The sequence below is a fragment of the Harmonia axyridis genome, chromosome 1 (assembly GCF_914767665.1).
Source record: "Harmonia axyridis chromosome 1, icHarAxyr1.1, whole genome shotgun sequence".
Classification (NCBI taxonomy): Eukaryota; Metazoa; Arthropoda; class Insecta; order Coleoptera; family Coccinellidae; genus Harmonia; species Harmonia axyridis.
Genome location: NC_059501.1, coordinates 42,934,733 through 42,958,381, shown reverse-complemented (window position 1 = coordinate 42,958,381; position 23,649 = coordinate 42,934,733). Strand labels below are relative to the sequence as shown.

Below are 23,649 nucleotides of genomic sequence, written 5' to 3'. Positions count from 1 at the left end.
TCTTCAAATTCTAAAACCTCAGATTTTTTTGGAATATATTTTCTTGACAAAGATTTTAATAAAGGTTGTCATTTCGAATAATTCGATTTCGAAAATCAATATTATGTTATCGGTTGAGTACCTATACAACAATACAACGAATGGGTTTTCTCTTCCACAAATTTGACCACATTGAGCCATCAACTTTTGAACATAATTCTAACCGTCCATTACTATATGGTTTCAATTTTCATAATGCAACATTAATCAATTGTACAATATAACTTTGGTCAATAAAAATGACGTTTGAATTAGAATTATTCATTCTTGTCCTTAGTAACCAATTAATCATTTCCTTAGCAACCACTTTTCCCTCCGCCGGAGGGAAAAGTATTTTTCCCTCCGGCGGAGGAAAAGTAGAACTTTTCGATGATCCTGTCAGTTGAGAAAAGACGTTGTTATTGTACGTTTGAAAAAAAAAGACGTTGTTATTGTATGTTTGAAAAAAAAAAATATATTCATTTAGAAACATTCATTCTTTCATTTTATCTTTCTCAATATACTGTTGAGGTAAAATAGGTACATACTTTGAAATTAATTTCATTATTTCTTGAAATAAAACTAGCAGAAAATTAAAATAATATATTCTTATGACTATAATCAATCTGTATTTAGCATTAAACTAACCCCTTGTAGTATCCAATGACTAATGTGTTCAGCAGTGAAAAGATCTGCTTCAAAAACAAGACCAACTCCCATTGCATTTCGTCTTTGTGAAGTAGTGTAAACTGGAGTCCTCAAAGTATTTTGTAATTTCAGTCGGTGTGCCTCAATGGGAATCACACTTAGTACAGGAAGTTTCTCTACCAGTACCTTAGGATGGGATTTTCTCAAACAGCTATTTTCTACATCCCAACCAGCACCTTCCAAGAAAAGTCCATGAACAAAACAATTTCCCTACAAAAGGCAAAAATATTAATGCTTATTATTCGGTGCATACCCTTTATGAGTACATTAGGTATCCAAAAATAATATCCTAGAATTTCAATATTTCCTGAGAGAATAAACTCTACGTTATACAAAAAATGTGTACACTTATGAAATGGACTGTAACTTTTACTCTTATCATTTATGACAATTCACAAATGTACAACTTCAAATTCAATAAAAAACGTAGAAAATGTGGTACTATATGTAAACCGGTAGCGTGGTTAGTTCCGTCTCTCTTGGGGTAGGAAGCGGCAATTACATTACATCCTCTTTCGTTCCATGCGCCAGCCGTTTTAGATGCGGGGATGCCAGTGAACATAGACTAGGGCTGCCATAAATGTTGGAACATAGACCGGGACAAGAGGCACAGAAATAGGTTAAAATACCACACAAAAATTAAAACCTCATCCGAGAGGTATTCATTTAATAATAATCCAGGGTTTCTAGGATTATTGACTTTTTAAATAACTAACCGGGACACGGGAACTCAATGGTCCAAACCGAGACATGTCCCGTCGTACCGGCACGTATGGCAGCCCTACCATAGACCGACGTGATCATAAACATTTCAGTAAAACCTAACCTAATACTTGCAAGAATGAATCGAAGAAAATAATACGAATAGAGACAATAGAGTAAAGTCTATTTTATGAAATATAAATGGTAAAATGGAATACTATGTTTTAGAATGAATTACTATAACCATATTATGTGAATTTGCTGTAATATTCTTCAGTACAGTCCCTCCTTAATCCATACTAGTGTTTATTCTATTATCATTCTTCGTTTGTTTATTATGCCAGGAAAATTGATTTCGGGGCTCGTGGTATTTTTTCGGTAGGACATTAATATTTAATTTGGAACATTTTTGAAAAAACTGTCCTTTGATATTGTTGCGATTGAAAAGATTGATAATGTAGAAAAGCTTTAGTTCAGATACCTATACCTCCTTTTTTTCCAACATGACCTGTACATTTATGAAGCCAATTTGGAATATTATGTCATATTACCCGACAAAATATTCAAATAAGAGAAATGCTAAAATTTTATCAATTATATACAGGGTTAGAACTATTTAGAGGGGTACTACAGGAAAAACCGTTAGAGATACAGGGTGACTCAAATTACAAAAAAGGTGCGTTATTTAGAGATTAGTGTGTTAATAGATCCATCTCCGATTTTTCTGGGGATATCTCGAAAAAACTAAAGCATAAAACTGTGAGCATACCCCAGTATTGTATAAAATGGTTATCTCAGCATCAACTTCTTCATATATACATTTCATTTCATATTCATTAAAATATTTAGATAAACAAAAATGATATCCCATAATCCTCGACTTTCCTCTAGGTACTTATATTCCTGACAGTTATCATTTAATGCAGGTTAATGCAGTCAGTTTGATCAGATCTACATAAAATATGAGTGGTAGCATTAAAGAATATTTTGCACTATGCTGAGGGTGAGTATTTTGTCTGATCTGAAAAAGTGATGAGAAACCTGAATTTTGGAAAATACAACCACTCCCAGAAAGTTAGCAAGTACCTGTACAGTGCATCCCATTTTGGGCGAGACAGCTAGGTTTCTCGCTTGTTATATTTAAGATCGAGTTTAAGATAGAGCCTTGCGGTTTTCACGTTCCTGTCCTACTTTTTCGTGAAACTCAAGTTGGTCTAATCAGACCATGATTTCGTTCAAGAGATACAGGGCGATTTTGGAAATTGATACTTTACGGACCCCTCCTTTATATCCGAAGTTATTAGAAATAATGCTGAGGTAAAAACTACGTCTGAATCAGAATTCTGCGTAGAATCCAGTGGCGTACTCAAATTTATTTTTCGGGGTATGGTTTTGAAGATTCAACACAAACCTATAATTTTTTTAATGGAACGCCATTATGATGTATGATACTATGTAGATAGGATGTTCAGAAATGTTAAAGAAACACTAAAACATCAAATAATAATGATTTTTTGTGAATGGGCAATGGATTTCCCATATAAAAAAAGAATCAATAATAATAACAATAATTCATAGCGATGACAGCTAAATCAGATTGGTTTTTTTCTCTCCAATGCCTGCTTGATAAAACAATGCTTCCAAATGCATAATAGCCATAATAACAACAAGAATGTTTGTATTATCAACGACCTACTACTTTTGAAAATCAAAAGTAATAATCCTCTTATTGAAACTTAGGAAATTCATGGTCTATTTACAAAAAATCATCATTATTTGATGTTTTAGTGTTTTTTAACATTTCTGAACATCCTACCTACATAGTTTCATATATCATTTTGAAGGAAAAAAAATAACAAATTCAACGAAGTAATGATATATAGGGTGTTCCATTAAAAAAAATATAGGTTTGTGTTGAATCTTCAAAACCATACCCCGAAAAAAAATTTGAGTACGCCACTGGATTCTACGCAGAATTCTGATTCAGTAGTAGTTTTTACCTCAGCATTATTTCTAATAACTTCGGAGATAAAGGAGGGGTCCGAAAAGTATCAATTTCCAAAATCGCCCTGTATCTCTTGAATGGAAACAGTTATGCAAAATCTGGTTAGGCCAACTTGAGTTTCACAAAAAAGTATACAGGAACGTGAAAACCGCAAGGCTCTATCCTAAATAACAAGCGAGAAACCTGGCTGTCTCACCCAAAATGGGATGAACTGTACGTTGTCAGTGACACTCAATGCGTCTGTACTGGTTCCTATATATTATTTATCATTTGAATTTCTCTTTTAAAGGGGTTTATAACTTTTTGATTTATTTCGTTCTTATTCAATTGAACGACACGATTTAGGTTGTGTTAACATACCGTCGGATCCCTTTCAAAAAGTTCCGCACGCGGCGTCAAAATTAGGTCACCCTTTCGGATGCGGCTCAACCTCATACCGCATAATGTGGTCGTAGCATTACGTCATAATCTCTTGATATGATATGATTACAACGTCATCTAGCAATCTTTTTTTATATAACTGAATATTGAGGGATTCGAGTATTCTATTATAGCAGCAATTCTGAAACTTTTTCTCTTCGCGCCCACTGCTGTAATTCAAAAAATTTTGTTCAATTCAAATAACATTTGGCAACACTGCCCTGTTTAAAGCTCTGGAGATCTTGTCTGAATGTAAGCGCCTTAGAACATTAATAAGAGGAACAAAAATCGCATTGTAACCGATCCATTTGTTTTGATTCCATCATTAGTTGTTCCTTGTCTGACGGAACGCTATAGCTGTAGCGGAACATAATTTGATTTATTTCGAAATTATCAATTGACGCTCAAAAATAGTTTACAATGTGATTCATTTCTGAAAATTCCTTATAGCTTAAAAAGGTCAATGTTTTTCTCAGTTTAATAATTTAGCTATTGTGAAGTTATGAAAAAGGATTCCTGATAAAACATTCAACAATCACATCAGGATTCTGCACGTCTATGAATTTGGCTAGTTCGATTGTGATTGGCGACACTAACTTGTCATATCTCTTGTATTCGAGATGACCACAAATGTTTACTTTCCGTTCATTCAATAGACAAGACTGACGACTGCGTAGAATCGTTCGAAATGTTGATGCTAGCGACCCGAGGGGCAGGGTTTGGAACTAATGTATCGCTATTTCACACAAAAACACATTTCATCCTTTTCTACTGAAAAATGTTTTTGGCGTCAATTCCAACATCTCTTTTGTGCTCCACAGTTCAACAACAACTGGAAGTGGGATAAAGCAATCACAGCTGTTTATTCCAGCTGTAATATTAATATAAACAGTAGTATATGAGAGAACCATTTCAGTAAAGACAATTTTTTCAAAATACTTAAAACAAGACTTTTACCTTCAGCTCTGCCAGATTTTCCAAAGTATGCACCGCTTTCAGATCAGAATAATTTAATTAATTGTGTGCCGAGTACCCACTAGTATAACAGATTCAAGTTCAGATATCAGAAATAACCAACCGAGTACTGTGACTGTTTTTGTGAAGAAAAGATCAGGCATTTTAAATCAAATCAAAATCAATCAACATATAGAGAGAAAATTTTTATATTAGTAAATGTCAAAGAGAGCAGTTGTTTAAATTGAAGAAAACAGATCTATATTTTCACTTCATATTGTTTTATTGTTATCACACTTTCAATGAAAATCTCTTCAGGATCACCATTAATTTTTCACTTTGTTCCTAGTTTCGAACGGCTTACGTGGGAGTTCTGCCAAATAATTGAAGATTCCAATCAACCCTTGGATTTCCTGGTTTTTTGTTCGTAATCGCAGAAATTATTATTTTATTATCAATCTTCAAATGAAATGTTTCCTTCTTTTAGTTAAGTTAACAATACAATATATCTAATGTGATTCAATTATTTAATTTCTGTTCACAAATATCAATTTGTATATTCAATTTGTGTAATAAAAATTATTTCAATTTTTGTTGAGTATTACTACTGAGGTAAAAATTAAATTGGATGCAAAACCTCACTGCAAGATTGAACAATGAAAATTCTGAAAAAACTGTAGGTTTCATTGTAGGTTTTCATTCAAATTGGGAAATTGTTTCGAATTATGATTTAAGGCACCAAACGCGCAGAATCAGCATCGTTAGTTCTATACCCTGCCCATAAGGGCGCCATAATCACGCTTATTTATTTTACCACTGAGTTTCTCTTTTCTTTCAATTTCTCTATGGTTCATTATATCTATATTCTAAGGTTAGCGCCAAATCCGCCACGTATCCAAGCATCACAAGCTCACTCGACTTGTCTGAATTGGAAAATCGGTACCATGAATACAAAAGCGCAGACACGATATTCTCGGTTCAGTACAGTTATTTTAACAGTAAACGGCGAGCATTAGAGCCCGTTCACATGACAAGCGCGTTTTGACAAGATGCTAAGATGCATAGAATCTCTGGTGTGTTTACAGATTCGATTTTGTTTCAGACTTTTTGAGATATCCACCTGTTGCTTTGTTGTTCTGTTTCACCAGAATTCTGTAAGGTGGAGTTCTTCAGAAATTTTCGAATTCCCATCTGCCTAGCGCCGTTTAAAAATGAAAAACTGATTTTAGACTTTACAAACTTTCACAATAAATTACAATTCATTTCCTATCAAATTTTATTATGAGATGAATGGAATATAATGACAGAGTATAGATGTTTGTTACAAGCATAAAATGAAAAATATTATTGTTCTATAATCGAAGGTCTCGAGAGCCGAGAATCGAGACAAATGTCTAATATAAACGATGTATCTGAAACATATGCGATCCCTTGAAATCAAGTTGGTATAAATCTGAAAAATCTCCCGTTTCATCTGATAGTTTTACAGGTATAAGTAGACACACCAGGTTTTCTATGCATCATAGTCAGGTGAACACAACTGTTGATGAGCGTTAGTAAAAATGGTATATACTTCGTCTTTTGACATTTAGCAAATCAGTAAATCGAAATTCTCAAGAATAAATTGGAAAGTCATTGAAAAAACTATCAAGGAGTTATGGTATTTTCAAGGCTACAATTTCTAGAGAACCAAGGAGAAGAGGTGAAGAATATTGTGCCGGAGCTGCGGCAGTCAAAGTTACAATCATAACGGCCTGAAAATGTGGTTAATGCTTAATGGTTAATGTTATCCACCAGAATCATGCTCAAAATGATATAATATAAAGTTCGTCCGGATTTATCTTTGTGTCACCAAAATTGGTTCAAAGCTCATCACATAATATTGTTGAAGACTTTTACATTGCTTTCAAGTCATAATTTTGTTATTTATAAAACTTCAAATTGGGTCTGTTATGAAAAATTGCCATAAGGGCAAGTCTCTTTAAAATCGTAGGAAGAAATTTGTGACAGAACTTTTGAGGCATAATGTTAGACACTAACCGTAGGTGGTCTCATGGTGATTTCTGCAGGTTCGACGAATTGGGTTACATTTGTGTAAAGAGTCGATCTATCCAAAGGCCAATTATGAACACGGCAAGCAATTTGCACCAAAGCCGCCAAATAAGTTTCTGGGATATGAAGTCCAGAAATCCAAAGTACAGGTGGTTCCCCAGTGGTTGACTGAAAAGAAAGAAGAGGAATTTGACACAAGTATTAAACTTGAAACCAAGTATTGAAACCTATTCGTATCATGAGAATACATATAAGGATGGAAAATACTTTCTTTCTTTGATCTCAAACAAGATATACCTGAAATAATATATTTCATATTATCAAAAACTCCTAAATTCCATAAAAAATCTGTTGAAAATAACAAAAATGTATTCTATCAAAGAAGAACTATGAAGTTCTCTGTTCAACGTTACCACATCTGTGACACCTTGTCAGTGCTCTCTCTCTTTTTAGCAAGTGCTGTAGTTCAGTACAGTACGTGTTTTTGTTCCTTGTTTCCACCGAATTTTAATAAAATCTTCAAAATTATAAACTGTTATAAAATTGAAAGATGAAATTCATTCAATTTTTCCTGAGATAATGTTCGAAGTATATCTATGACAACTGACAGTTATTATCACAAAATTAATCATTGAGTCAAAACACCGAATGAGTGAACAGCACAAAGACTAAAATAAGCAATGATTATTCAAATGAAAATAGAAATAATAATTATTATTACATGTATGATGAGAGAGAACGGTTGAATATATAAAATGATTTGAGAAAAATACTCTGCGACGTGAGATAATGTTCATGATTCAACTGGAGTTTTTTACCATGCAGGTAGCTTGTATTAAAGGCGAAAATGTGATGTAGGTTACAATTACAACCAAGTGAGCAACACCCTATATGGACCATGAGGTCACCGCATTCACGGCCCAATTTAGTTTTTTTTATTCCGCTTAGACAGTCACAATGATGAATACAATTTATAAACCAAACAGTTACATACTCTTTGAGCAAATATTTTCTCCCATCGAACTTCATAAAAATTTATAATAAAATAACTATAAATAATAGTTACAAATATCAAGGTTGACACATACCCATTGAAAATATTGTGCCTGCCTGGATTCGAAATGCTCCATCCAGCCTCCCAAATTCTTACAAGTGGCAGGTGCAAGCTTCCTCCAAGGATCTGGCAACTGACCGTTGAAAAGGGAATAAGCGACATTGTCTAAGATACTGTCCATACCAATCTCGCCAGCTAAAGCTTTTTGTAATTGCTGTAGAGTCCTTCTCATTGTAGTAATGAGTTTATTGAAACGCTCTAATTCTTGGAGTAAAACGATAATTGTTGGCGACATAACTCTTTGAAAAGCCCTTTTAACCTTCCAAATCTCATATTCGTCTGGTATTTTTTTCAAAACATCGTTAGCCACAATTTCTATGAACTCTTCTCGACTAATTCCCTCTCCAGTGGAAGCTAGAGCAGAACATTGTCAGTATAGAGAGTTTATATCGTACTCAAAATAAACAGTCTAGCCTTATATTCACCTGAGTATAAGTTTTTCCGAAAAATAACAACGTTTTATTAGCACACGATTATTATCTCGATCCGTAATTCAGGCGATCTTTTTTTGCGTTCGTTCTGAAATCCGATCAGTCTCTTATTTCGTCATAATATCTGCAGTTTTAGAATTTTGAGTCAGGAATAAATTCAATTATGAAGAATCCAATGTATAAAAAAAAAATAATAATCTCACACCCATATTGCTCTCCAGCGAACAGCTGCCGTTCACAGTGTAACTATTTCCATTACCATTTCTTTAAAAACTCAATAATGTGAGAATTACGTAAGGGAAAGAAGAAAGTCGGGCCGAAGCAACCACTATTGTTTTGATCTTCTTCGTTTACGAATCGATGGCATTGTCCAGTTCTTTAGGGGTAGATATAATATTAATCAGATCCATATTTGTTGTCGTTAGGTTCTTGAAAATCTGGCAGTTCGATCTTATTAGTAATCACGGACATATTTAATATTTCCGTTCGAATGAATATTCAATATGACGACGGATTCGTTGTCTGCGTCGGAAGAGCCACTATTTCGAAAATAACTGATATTGTGACGAAATGTGAGCGATTCGGCAAATGGCCGCCAAAAATTGACAATGTGCAACAAGTGGGGAAAGTACAACTTTACTCGCGAGTGTGAAAGTTTGTGGCACGAGCCTGAAAGGCAGTTGTAGAAAAAGTATAATGTGCAACATGTGGAGAAAGTCCTTTTCTCGCTCGTGTGTTTCCACACTCGCGAGATAAGTTGGAATTTCCCCACTAGTTGCGCAATATACTATTCTCCACATGTTGCACACTATACTTTTCCTACAATTGCACAAATTTCAATAATTCAAGTAATGTACTCGATTCAAATCAAAATGGCCTTCGTTGACAATATGTGCTAATTTATTGCGTTTCTATAGAAACGACTCAAAAGCCCAATTTCATTGGTCTACCAAGCGTGGTGTGGGCAAAGTGCCGTGTGGAATAATATTTCTCACAGTGTGAGCAATACATAGTTTTGAAGTTGAGTATGCTATGAAGAATACGCTACTTTCCATAGCAGTTGTAGGAAAAATAAATTTGAGTACTTAATTACCATTAAATTTTATGCAATTTGACCCATAATTGCACTAAGAAATTAAAATATCGATAATAGTAAAATGCCTCTACAAAAATAACCATTTATAAAAAGAAGAATATTCCATTTTAGGGCCTCTGATCTTTTCAGTACAAGTTTCAACAGCAGTTGGATAATAATACTTAATTCTTCCGTAATAATCTTGCACTAATTCGACCTAATTTCATGAGAATCGTTTGAAGTAGCGGTCTTAGAATGATTTTCTGAAACCTACCGCTGTCCTACTATATTATCTATGTAGAATATTATCAAATAATTGAAGAATATATTTGTTTGTTGTTTGTTATATTACCTGATTGAGGCTGTAGTTCAATTAGTATCCTCCACATTTCTTTAGTGGCTTGTGTATAGTATCCAATTTCAGCATTCGGATGTAAACCAAAAATTTCCGGACTATTCGTCAAAGGAAGTTCATCTATGAAAGCTATAAAAAAATTCATCTCAAATTATCAGAGTCAATCATTTGATTCTAACAGAGTGAAAATAGAGGTGGACCTGTGTTGTCAATTATGACTTGTCTGAGTTATAGCGGATGATTTTTTCGTTGAATCAATAAAAATCTCGAAAAGAAAACATCTTGCAGAAAATGTTTCGAATAAAAAGTAAATGGTTTTGAGGAAGAAGTCCACATATCCTAGAACCTTCCCCATTTAATTCCCCCTTGTGGGGGATGCATGGGTGAGGATTTCAAGTCAGGGCCGCGTTAGATATTTTAGCCCCGGGCAAAATAAAGTTTCGCCGCCCTGCTTTACCTAATTTATATGAATTTTCTTTAAAGAAGCCTCTGTTATTCTTCTCAGGCATCTTTTCAATTCCATATGAAATCGTATTTTTATCTTAAAATTTCCTTGTAAAATTTATCAAACGACGTTTTGCCGATTTCATCAAAAAACGTCGTGCATTGTTTGAAAGAACGGCGCTCTGTTTATAAGTCTAGACTATAGTGAAAAGAAGACGTAGTTCTTAGAGGTGCAAAAAGTCCTGATTTATTAACTGACTTTGCACCCCTACAATTTGGCGCCCCGGCAAATTGTCCAGTATGCCGCTCCTATTTGTATTTTACGGCGAAAAATTCAAAAGTTTTGAACGAAAAATTTTTCACGATTCGTCACAGACCTTATCTGTTGCATTTATTATTCACATGAAATTCTAGTGTGAATTAGCCAACTGTTTTGCGCATACAGATAGACGAAAATTTATATACTAGATAATACCAAATGATCTTCTTTTAATTATTGATACATCCTTAATTACTGATGGGAAGTAGTTAGAACCAAAAACAAATCTATTAACCTTTTATTCGAAATATTCTTCCGCAAGATGTTTCATTCTTGAGATTTTTGACTGATTCAACTTGAAACTCACCCGGTAGGTATACGAAAATAATTCAATTGATATGAAAAAAGCAATTTCAGGTTTTGAAATAATATATTTGGAGATTCCTCAAACTTTATACTGTTTCTTTATGGTTTTAATACTCTTTTTAAAATTATGACATTATAGAATTATGTGATTCGCAATTCACGAATATATGAACAAGCACCCAAAAAATTTCATTTACAATTTTTATACTGCCGTGTTCATTGAAATGGGCTCAGCCACAAAAAATCATTTTTCTGATATTCGACAACGATTTTATTTAATTAACATGAATGTATAATATTGCTCCCTTTTTCAATTAAATGATGAGGTGCGTCAAGTTGGTGATCCACTCCTAGAATTGTGGTATCAAATTTTTTTGGGTATTTTGTTCCAATTTGTGCCGTTTGTTATCAATTTTGTGTCTATTAACTTTTCGAGGTATTTCGAGTTGTTCCCGTGAGTCACTAACTATAATTAGCCAATTTTCAAGTTTGGCCTGTGCTGTGGACAAAATCAGATTTAAAGCTCACCTAAATTCTGATTGATCTTTCCTTTTGTTTTACGTCGGGAGACTAATATTCTCAATACTCATTTTAAGAAGTATTCATTTGAGTTTTTATTGTTTTAAATCATTGCTTCAATACAGTCTTCTGACTGTTATCAGTTAGTTATCAGAACAATAAGTTTTGCCTCACTTTTCTAAGTTTTTTCGACCGAAGTTTTCTTCTCAACATATATGATACGATACAATAAATTATACAATTGAGCCGCAGAGTGACATGCAATGAAAATAGAATTACATGATACATCCGATACAAAGTCACTTTTTCGCAGAAATTACCTCGAGGAAATAAAAAGCTATTTTCGTTATTTCCGAATCCATTTGTTGAATAAAAAAATTTATAAAAAATATCTAAATTGATTTTTGTAGAAATTAGTAAGAAGCATAGAAATAATCAGATTGATGAAAGCACACTGCTCTTGTTATAGGAAGCTCTATTTTTCTGTGCTCATCAACAGTTGAAATTGAAACCATAGAAATATTGAGACTCTTAAATAAAAGAGGTTTTTGACATATTACTTCGATTTATATTGATACAATATATATATATATATATATATATATATATATATATATATATATATATATATATATATATATATAGATTTTGTTGCCTTCCCGGACAGTCGTCGGTTCGTAAATGTGATGAGGGACGAATTCTTGGAGTAGCTGTTCCCTGAGACACATAAACTGGTGTACAACTTTGCCCATGTTGTTATGGCGAGACAAGTATTTTGTGTTAGCTATTGTCGAGCATCCAGATGACAAATGCTGCACAGTTTCCTCAACGTTATTGCAGAGCCTACATTTTGTGTTTTCGATGTTTTGTTTCATTATGTACTTTGCGTAGGCTCGTGTAGGAACAACTTGATCCTGTATTGCCATCAGGGTTCCCTCAGTCTGAGGATAGAGATAACCCTGAGTTAGGTAGGTGTTCGTGCTGGGCAAGTCGACTTCTGGCTGCTGCAGACTGGCATAGAATCGTCCATGCAAGGGCTTTGATCTCCATTTATTTTTCCATTTTTCGAAAATGTTCTCTGTTTCAGGTTCCTGCCCGTCATCGCCTCCTGCCGGCGTGGACACATAGCGCTGGCTAGCTACCCACTGGTGCACTGGTAAGTTGCTCTGCAGAAAGAAGGTTTTAATTCTGCTTTCCTCTTTCAGATAGACGTTCTCCAGTGAGCTCAGGCCTCGCCCCGACTCTCTACGTGGAATATACAGCCTTTCAATAGCTGAATTTGGGTGGAGCACACAATACTGTGTCAAGGTGGTTCTAGTCTTCCTGTCTAGACGCTCCAGATCCGTCTGAGACCAGGTGAGTACTCCAGCGGTATATACGAAAGCCGGTATTGCCCAGATATTGATAGCGGTCATCTTGTTCTTAGCTGAAAGTTGTGTATTTAAAACTTTCTTTATTCTAGAAAATAGCTCTTTCTCGACTTCTTCCTTATTCTCTCTCTGTCTTATCTCATATGTCTCCTGGACGCCCAGATATTTATACCTCTCTTCTGTCCCCAAAGTTGGTAACACTTGTCCGTCTATCAACACCATATTTTCTTCACGTTCTAGTTTCCCTCGCCTCACACTGATCGTTGCACACTCATCCAGACCAAATATCATCCCAATATCTTCGCTGAACCCTCTCACCAACTCGAGTTCCCCCTCCAATTGCTGTCGGCCTCTAGCGAACAATTTAAGATCGTCTACATAGAAAAGATGAGTGAGCTTTCTACTCTGGTCTAATGAGTATCCGTAGGACGATCTGTTTAACATACCACTTAAGGGGTTTAGGGCGAGACAAAACCACAATGGGCTGAAGCCGTCTCCCTGGAATATACCTCTTCTAATAGTTATTGAGGTTGTTTTGTGCGAATTTGATGTTCCTTCAAGAGTAAGTGAGGTACACCACGTTGACATCAGGGAGCGGAACAATGAAATCACCTGTGGGTTTACGTTGTATATCTTCAGGATATCGAGCAGCCAAGTGTGGGGCACAGAGTCAAATGCCTTCTGGTAATCTATCCAGGCCATGGAGATATTTTTTTTTCTTTTTTTTTCGCCTGTTTGGTGATTATATTATCAACTACCAAAAGTTCCTTACTGCCTCTGCCACCTCTTCTGCAGCCATTTTGTTCCCAGGCTAACAATTTATTATTTTTCAGGTGAATCCGGACCTTGTGACCGACCGTTGAGGTAAGTATTTTATAAGCAGAAGAGAGGCACGTGATCGGTCTGTAGTTTTCAGGTTTGGTAGGATCTCCCTTTTTGAAGATCATGTACGTCGTGCCTTGTGTGAGGAATTTTGGGATCTTTTCCGGGTTTTCCAAAGCTGCATTCAAAAGCCGCGCCAAAACGCCATGAGTGGACGGTAAGTATTTCCACCAATAATTATGAATATTGTCTATTCCAGCCGTTGTCCAGTTTTTCATTCTTTTGACTGTCATCGCTACATCTTCTTCGGTGATGACGACCGAATGCATTTCAGATAGATTTGCATGTATTTCTTTTTCACTTTCTATCCATGTGGCTTTGGTGTTGTGGCTTTTCCCTTCTGACCATATGTTAGACCAGTATTTTTCGAATTCCTTCAGTTCAGGATCAGCTGCTTTCGGAGATTCTTGCTGGGTTCTATGGTGATCTCCCAGATCTTTGAAGAAACTTTTTTGATTGGTGTTGAATTGATTATTTTGATGGTATCTCTTAGTTCTTTTATGGTATCTTCTCAATCTGCTGCCCAGGATTGCCAGTTTTTGCTTTAAGGTCTCCATATGAATCACTAGCTGTTGTTTGTACTGAGCATCTTTCCTTTTCAGTTTTAATCTTCTTGAATAGCACTGCACTTGTCTGATTACCCTTTTGCTAACTTCCTCCTCCTTCAGGTAAGAATGAAGGATTCCTATTTCCTTCCGTAGGATTTTGATTTTCTTTTCCAATCTTTCCTCCCACGGGGGTTTTCTCTGTTGGTGTGTCCTTTGTGTTTCCGTTACTGTCGGTGTTTGCAGTATATTGTTAACAACCATTGCAGCGCAGTAGACCTTGTGGCAAATATCTTCTAGGTTCTTTGTGCTATTCAATATTTCACTCAGTGCAGTATTTACGGTGGACATTGTTGTTTTGGAATCCTTATTTTTCTTTATCTTAGGAATTCGATATATATATATATATATATATATATATATATATATATATATATATATATGTTATATATTTTTGAAATCATAAATATCAAGCTTTCAAAAAATAACACACAAATCTAGTGTTTCCATTTGAAAAAACAAAATTTGGGTTATAGCTTCGTAGTAAACCCTGGTGAAAAGGCGAGCACGCCGCTGGATTTAACGTAAAAAAGTGATTGTATGATGTTTTAATTTCAGAGCTCTATTATCAGTATAAGCGGAAATATAAATTTTTTTCGATATCGCCATTTTTCCAATTTTCGCTTATTACTGGAAAACAAAAGAAGTTGGCCAAAAATAAATACTACTCTTGTTAGTTTCTCAGAAAAAGAGAACGAGAATGGGGTATCAGATTTTGTCACACCCTATACACATTGAAATCTGATGGAAAGATTCTGTGATATGGAACTTTCATAAGAAAAATATTAATGCCAATTACATCATGCTCCCGAAATTTTTAGTTCGGATTTGGATTCTAATTTTATTAATTATTGAGAAAACAAAATTTCATATGAAAATAATTAAGATTTATTGAATGGATCTCATACAAAGAACTCAACCCAGATATTTGAACTCCGAACCTTCTATGACTATATGCTGTCTCTAGCACATTCCGCTGTAGAGTTATCATGTAAACGGCGGACGGCCGGCCAAACATTCAGACTTTATCAGTTTTGACCTAAATCATTATTGAATCCTTCATCACTGAGTTTAATATATTCGTTTGAGATCATTCTTGGATTAATATGAAAAAATTGCAGTCATGTGGGTAAAAGGATATATTGCTCTCCACACGCAAGAAACGCGGAGAAATACGAAATTCAGCACAAAATTTCTAAAGCAACTACTCCTCCATAATTATTTAAGGAAATGTTTGCTCACCTATATAATCATCCTTCACACCACTGGGAGGAATAATATAATCGACACTTTCATCGTGGTAAAAATGAAAAGGTTGGAATGTATCGAAAAGAAAGTCGCCCATGTATTCATCCATATATATTTTCACTATCCTTCTGTCAAAATCATCGATTACCCTCCCTCCATACATCACCTCTCCAATTAAATACTTCAAACTTCCCCAGGGTATTCTGGTATCTTTCAGATTTTTCGCTTTCGTCAGATAAGTGTCCAAAATCGTAACGCAAACGTTGAAATCAGATTCATTAAAATCATATGAAACGTTCCATCCTATCTTATCGTATTTTCTTCTTTCTTGAACCACTGCATGGAAAAAGGCTAGGACATATATTAATGGCTTAAACATATCATGGTTACAGGTTTCTAGTGTTTGAACTCTCATTTTGAAGTAAGTATTGCGTAGATTTAATTTCAAACCATTCGGAGGTTCTGTTACAACTTTGAGGGATCTTTGCAGCATACCGATCGGAAAGGCGTTTACAGGATCGGTCGTTAACCACAATCGGAAGTCGGGATGTGGTTTACTCACTTTTTCTAAGTGTTTTTCAAGCGTTCTTATGAATGTGAGGAGCAGATGACAATTCTGGTACATCAGCCACTGTCCTCTACTAATTGCAGTATCGAGTAAACCTACAGCTATAGGCTCTTGACCTTGTCCAAGAGATAAGTATTTAAACTTTCCACCGCCAAATCCATATCTATCAGCCAACTTCATCAATTCAGCAGTTGGATCAGAACCTGGACTTAAAATGAATATGACAGGTGTTGTGGGATTGCTCTGTTCGAAAATGTTATCGAAACTGATAACAGGTGGCATGATATATTCCTCTCCCATAGTTTCTGTTATGTAATCTCCAACTGCTCTGAATACTCGATCAACTCTGAAACATCGCAAGAGGAGCAGTTTCTGAAAAGGGTTCACTTTGTCCGAATATCCAACAGGAAAGGGAACAGTTTCAGGAGCATCCAAATCGTACCAATCCTTCCACTCAGTTACATTTCTAGAAATATCATCTGGGAGAGTATTGAACACTGGAAAATCACTAGAGAGCTTCATTATATCTTCCCAGCCCTGAAAAAAATATTAAGTGTAAATATTGCAAAGGCGTCAATAATAACCTTATTTCGCAAACAGTAAAGAAATGTAAGACAACCGATAAACTCATTCAGTAATTTATGTTTTTATGGAAGTAAAGAATGAATAACGTCATGCGTTCAGGACTTTCAAGAAAAATGTAAATATAACAATCAAATTTTTCCTTCAAAAATCAGGAAAGTCAATGTTATTCTGTATTGATATTTTATTTTTTTTAAATAGTTTTCATCACTTATGGAATTTTAAAAAATATTTAAAATTAAATTAATCTGTGAACACCACGTATCACATCATTTCCATCATGACATTGATAGAAGCGGTAAAATTAAAAAGGTAAAGAAGTATTTAAATTTTAATGTAAGAATATATTATTAGTCGGATGAAATTCTCTGCCTTTAGATGTGTGATTTTGAAATTATATCGTCTCGGGATTGCTTTAAACTTGGGAAAGGATTAAACTCCACTCTTGAGATTTCCTGAAAATATTAGTCAACGGGATTGAAATATGTCGATTTCAGATATCATGTGAGTGGACTAATCTTTTAAGTTGATCTCACATGATCATTGGAAACTATTTATTCTTATTGTTAAATACATTACATAGTTTTTTATGGCAATTTCAGTCATATTAAGCCATACCTTGGGTAAAAACTCAATGATTCATGAGTTAATAGGATTCTTATGAAAAAAATTGTGGCAGCGAGGACTCACATTTTTTATGAATATTTCTGCAGATAAATTTTTTTTCGAAAAAACCTTTTTCATTTTCGATTCTGCCAATACGTTGTATTATAAGACTGCGTTGTGGGTATATGCTAGGCTTGATGACGGTTCATGTATGATAATATCTGTATTATAATTTGTTCATATGTATAATAACCATAATATGTATAAGAACCAAGAAACAGTTCATCTTGGGTCTTCAAGAAATGTATTTCATTTCACTAATGTCTTGTGACCTAACTCATTCAGAATCTACGAAAATATAATTAAATAATAAAACAAACAACAAATTTAGACCAAAAATGGGTGTTTATACGAAGATCATGAACTCGTACTCAAAGATCAAACTGTAGAGTTTCAAATTAGAACCTGAATTTTTTATAATTTCAGTCCATTGTATATATAATAAGAGGGGGGTTACTTAAGCAAACCCTATACCTAAGAGGAATTCCTTAAGAGAGAACTTTAAATGAGGAAAACCCTCAATTTCTAACTGTGTGACTGTGTGTCTAAATTTGACATTTCAGAATTGTTATCAATTATCTGTAATTGAGAATTTAATTGGTTTATGAATTTCTGAACAATCCCAAAAAACAATTAATTACAATTCATGAAATGCCAAATTCAGTACTCAAAACATCGAATTTTATAGCGTATTTTACTGGCTGCACCAGTTCGAATTAATTCGAGCTAACTTTGTCATTTAGCTCTGCAAAAATTCGAATTAATTCGCACTGGTGCAGCCAGTAGAATTCGCTATTAGTTTATTCTTGTGTGAAGTAACAGACTCGGTCACAGACTACTCCATACAGTCAGAAATTGCGGTTTTTCCTCATTTAAAGTTCTTCCTCGATAACTCTTGGAGTATTCATTTTAGGTTAGGGTTAGCTTAACTATTTAGTAACCCCTCTCATTTTATACCTAGAACCGATCGAAATAATTGGGAATATAGGTCATCATCATCATCATACAACCCTTTGCGTCCATTGTTGGACATAGGTCTCTCCCATTTTATTCCACTCGCTTCTGTCCTGTGCTCTCCGAATCCAGTTATTAGATATTCTTTTTATGTCGTCCGTCCATCGTGTAGGCGGTCTTCCTCTACTTCTCTTGTCTGCTCGTGGTCTCCACTCCAGCAATCGCTTTGTCCACTGTTCCCTTCTCATCCGTGCGACATGACCTGCCCAGCTCCATTTAAGTTTTGCCACAACGGTGATAACATCTTCTACGCCAGTTCTCCTTCGTAGGTCTTCCTTATGTGATCTCTCAGAGTTAAACCCAGCATAGACCTTTCCATCCTTCCTTGCACCACTTTGATGTGATTTGAAAATCTTGAGTTTTTATGAATTTGATTTGTCCAAGTACATGACCTTCTCATAAACACCCTGTAGAATTTTGGTCCAAACCACAAACAGTCGTATAATACTATGTATTTTCAGAATCGAAAATGAAAAAGGTTTTTCCGAAGGAATAAATATTCGAAAAAATGTGAGTCCTCGTCACCACCTATTTTCTTCATAAGAATCCAATTAATTCATGAACCTTTGAGTTTTTACCCGAATTATGGCGTATTGCTAAAATTGCCATAAAAAACCATCTAATGATGCAATAATATACTAAGGGTGCTATTTGAAATAAGGAAGTAGTAATCTGCTTCACATATAACCGGAAATTCTGCAACTTCCGCGACTGTCCAAGTCTACGTGAACCAAGTGACGACTCTTCAACAACTGGAAGTAACAGGTATCGTAATAACAACCTAGATGGCCCATTTCGCATTTTTCTTGTTACAGCAAACCTTGTAGATCATTGCTTGACATATACCTTCAGAAAACATTCCCATAATTTCCGCATCGATTGCAGTAGGATATTTCAACACGGAGCATCCAAATGGAATAGCTGAATCAGAATAATAGTATTACCCTAGAAGCGTTCACAATGCAGAAATAGAATATTGTGGTACCAGATGGCTCCAAAGGAACCAACAAAATACAGTTTTTCATCAGCAATCATCCCAACAAGGTCTAGTGTCATCGCTATAGTGAAGAATGTCAACAGGGAAAACGTCTTCACAACTAGGTACTCACTAAACTCGGATCATAAAAGCACAAGAAATTTCCCCATCAGATCCACCGCCTGGTTAGCTGCCCGTCATCAATAGGAAAGTCTGCAGAAAGGATCATCAGGCTCTAGAAAATTCTCCTGGATGAACACTCCACCACAGATCAGCTACTCAAGAGTCGTAGAATATAAATCGATGGCTTTTGAACAGAAGCGGGTAACTGTTGCAATTCATATTTCCGACATTTAACCCCTTCCAGAGCGGCAAAAGGAGTCTATGATTCGTATATTCTAAAGGAGGCCCTACACTATCAAGCGGCTTGATCAAATGCTTGAGCAAATTGATTGTATCAAGCGTGATTGATAGTGTAGAAGCCCATTTGACGCTTGAAGCAAGCGTTGACGGTGATTGATAGAAAATTTGAATGACTCAAGCGGTTGATCAAGCGGCTTGATAGTGTAGGGCAATTTTCGTCAAGCATTAAGTCAGTCACTCTTTGGAAACCATGGCGTCAACATCCCAAACCGCGTCTCACTTCCAAACCGATCCAGAAAACTCGGAGCGGGAGTTTATTAGTTTGTTGATTGATTTATATCGTGATTGTCCGGAGTTGTGGAAAGAAAAAAGTAAAGATTATTTTTCAATAGAAATAAAAAAAATTCGGCATTTGAAAAAATCGTGGGACCATTGAGAAAGTTAAAACCGGATTTCAGTGTGAAACAATTGAAACAAAAAATTAATATTCTCAGAACTAACTTCAACCGGGAGTATAAAGCCATCGAGGCTAAAAAAGTGTCAGGGACATCTACAGATGACATCCCTGAACCTTCGCTTTAGTATTACAATGACATGTATTTAGGAGATGTTCATGAGTGAAGCGGTTTCTCATTTTGTACCACTCTTTAGACCACCTTCTTTTCCTTCTTTTTCTGCTTCACGGCAACCAATGTTGCGATTAGGAAGGCCAAATCTGAATTCGACAATTGTAACGCGAAAAAGCGAAAGCACGATCGCAAAACTCACTTCTCTGCTTCGACTGACAAGAGAGTTTTGATCAAAAGATTGAAGTGTTGATTGAAGCACGCTTGAAACTCCCATCAATCGGAGGTTCAAGCATTTGATCAAGCCGCTTGATAGTGTAGGGCCTACTTAAAACATTTCACATCTGTTTCGTCTGTTTCGATGAGCTATTCAAGTAATCAACGCAAAGTACCGTCGGGAAAACGGTAAAATAGGCATATACTTACTTAGGATGAAATATATTATATAAATTTCTCTATTTCAGTATCGTAATGAGCTCATTACAGTTCAAAAAACAGTGCTGTAATGAACTCATTACAGCATTGTTTTCAGTTATATTTTTCGTTTTGTGGTTGTCTATCGTGACTTCCAATCCTATCAAATTTCAACAAACGTCAATAATTGTCAATATAATATAATTAAATGATTTGCAACAATATTCGCAATTTCTCATAACTCTGGTGGTGTTAAATCGATTTCTTCAGACATAACTCACGAATTTAATGCGTAAGTGTAAATTACACTAGGGGAATGAATTAAAGGATCAAAATAAAATTCGAAATCTTAAGCGGTTTTTCAAATGGCTGTATTTTCGATAACAATGATCGTATCTCAATTTGAAAAAAAAAGCCTTTTGAAGCTTGAAGTTTATAGTTTGGAGATCTCATGATAAAAAAATTTTTCAAGCAACGTGTACCGCTCAATCCTAATGAATACAGTGTCTAAAATTACGGCGGCATTTTTTCAGTTTTTATTTTTGGCCTACAGACTTGGAAAATTTTTTTACAACTTAACCACTATATGGATGAGATAACTTGTTCATTTAGCTTTAATATCCTTTTTTTCAAAATTTCGATACGAGCATATCTCTCAGAAATATCAAACTTTGAATTGAAAAGGACCTTTTAGTCTTCAACCATCAATATCTCACCAATCAATGTTTGCACAGAAAATTTAGGGGATGTTTTGAAATCTTGAATGAATTCTCTACAAGAAGTAGCTATGGTATTGTCAGAAAAAAAGTTTCTTCGTTCTCTACAATAATTTGAAAAGTTGATAAAAAAAGGCTTTTGGAGGCTTTTTGGATAATCAAGCGCTGAATTGATAATATCGAAAAACCCATCAATGTTGAGTGTGCGTTTCACAGTTCAATATCACCACAAAAATCTCATAGACTTTCAATTTAATCCTTGGAGCGGTTTTTTTGTTTCATTCGATCCAATTTTCAAAAAATTGAAGGACGACCAATGTTATCAAAAATACAGCCATTTGAAAAACCGCTAAAATTATTTTGATCCTTTTATTTATTCCACTAGTATATTTCCAAATTCGAAACGTACGATTCATATTAAAATTCCGTAATCTGTCAATTTTCGTAACAGTCACACCAACTGCGAAGATACAATACAAAAGTCACTAGGATAAATAATCTGAATTTTTCATTGACTTTCAACAATATTTCACCAAACTTGACTGAAATAGAGAAAATATCGTCTAATACTCGTTGCAGAAGACAATCCCAACACTCTTGGGTTCGAATTTCGCATTCGTGTTAGAATATGAGCCCATATATTTAATTAATTCTATTTTGTGTTTGTTGAATTACATTCATTTTCTTCACTAGATATTTATGTTGGCTACTGTAATAGTGAATGTATTATTTGTATATCGCGTACAGGCTCTAAAGCCTCTGCGATCGATGTTTATGATAAAATAAACTACATTATTATTATTATTATTCTGCAACTTGTTTTAGATTAAACTATTGTGTATCAGGGATATGTTTATTTATAAGTCATGGCCTATGATTTTCCATATAAACCGGTAAATCATTGTATCAAAACGATTGTTTAAATTAATTTGAAGATTAATTGATAAGTCTCAAAAGTCGTCCTTCTTTGTCATCTTTCAGAGTTGCCGTCAGAAAGCACTTGCTCACCGCCGAACTTTGAGTTATGTGAGTTTCGTAGGTTCATTTTTGTCTTCATTTTTCCCCCTATCCATACATCCCCCCATATATTCCATCCATCCCAATTCCTTAACCATGAGCGATTCAGTAGTCTGGCATTTGTTTTTTTTGTATTTTGCCTTAAAGCATGTTAATTTAATTTTATTTATTTTCAACATTGTGAGGTTGGCAGGAAGATATCGCTTTAGCGATATGCCCACCTTTTGCACTCATTGTACAAGTCATGTAAATACCACATAATTCAGGCAATAAAGAGTTATTATTATTATTATTATTATAAGAGTAGTTTCTCCTTCACGATTTCGTGCCAACAAGTTCATCCTTTTCGAATTGTTTTTCGAATATTATTCATGAAAACAAGCTTAAAAATGTATTCATCTGATGAGCATCTACCAGAGAATATTCTGGAAGCAGCTAATATAGCAACTATGGATCTATTGCCTGCAAAATCTAAAGAATGGTACGAGAAGCAATGAGTATGCTAATTTTTTGAACGCCCTAAAGATAATAATAATAACATCTCTGAAGAGGAAGTAATTTTGATGTACTTTTTTGATATTAATAAAGGAATATTTATAATGTTCTTAATATTATTACATTAATTTTCCATTTTTATACCAGCCAAGTGCTAAATGAAAAAATATTGTTATTATTATAAAGTACTCAATCCAAACTCACTTTGGTCGAATTATTCAATGATTAAATGTATATTGGAAAAAAGAGAGAACATTGATATAAAGCTTTTTTTATAAAACGGTTGTTGAAGAAATATTGTTCCTATCTTGAGTAGTAAGTATCTTTTTCTAATTATGTGGCTAATCCGTTCATTCTGTCACATCTTGTAGAACAAAATCGTGCGATAATATCGCAGATTCGCACAGGGTTCATGTTTATATTTTATTATTATATGTTGATACTCGGAACTCTCCTGCCAGGGATTTATCTATTATCCGCATTTGTAATGCAGAAAACTATTCTGCCAACTCACATTTTCCAATGCAAAAAATCATCAAACCATATCTATGAAAATATTCCATTAATTTCAATGGAAATTCAGTGAATTCGATAAAATAATTTATAATACTTGTACACAAGGCTTATTCTTACCACTTGTTCTTTAAAAAACTCGCCACTTCTTGACTCGTTTTTGAATTTTGAACTAGCGGAAGAATATCAATGCCTTCTGCACTTGTACTATAAATAATTATTTCCACACTCG

At 34.7% G+C, this 23,649-nt stretch overlaps 1 protein-coding gene across 1 annotated transcript in view; it reads right to left on the bottom strand.

The window, feature by feature from the left end:
- Window positions 1-607: 607 nt before the first annotated feature.
- Window positions 608-23,649, bottom strand: part of LOC123675019 (dynein axonemal heavy chain 10) — a 93,390-nt gene continuing 70,348 nt past the window's right edge. The window contains exons 17-21 of the mRNA XM_045610245.1: window positions 15,522-16,632; window positions 9,832-9,963; window positions 7,948-8,327; window positions 6,848-7,027; window positions 608-936 (exon numbers count right to left, since the gene is read on the bottom strand). Coding sequence (XP_045466201.1) covers window positions 640-936; window positions 6,848-7,027; window positions 7,948-8,327; window positions 9,832-9,963; window positions 15,522-16,632 — 2,100 coding nt within the window. The 3' untranslated portion in view covers window positions 608-639. The remainder of the gene's footprint in view (window positions 937-6,847; window positions 7,028-7,947; window positions 8,328-9,831; window positions 9,964-15,521; window positions 16,633-23,649) is intronic.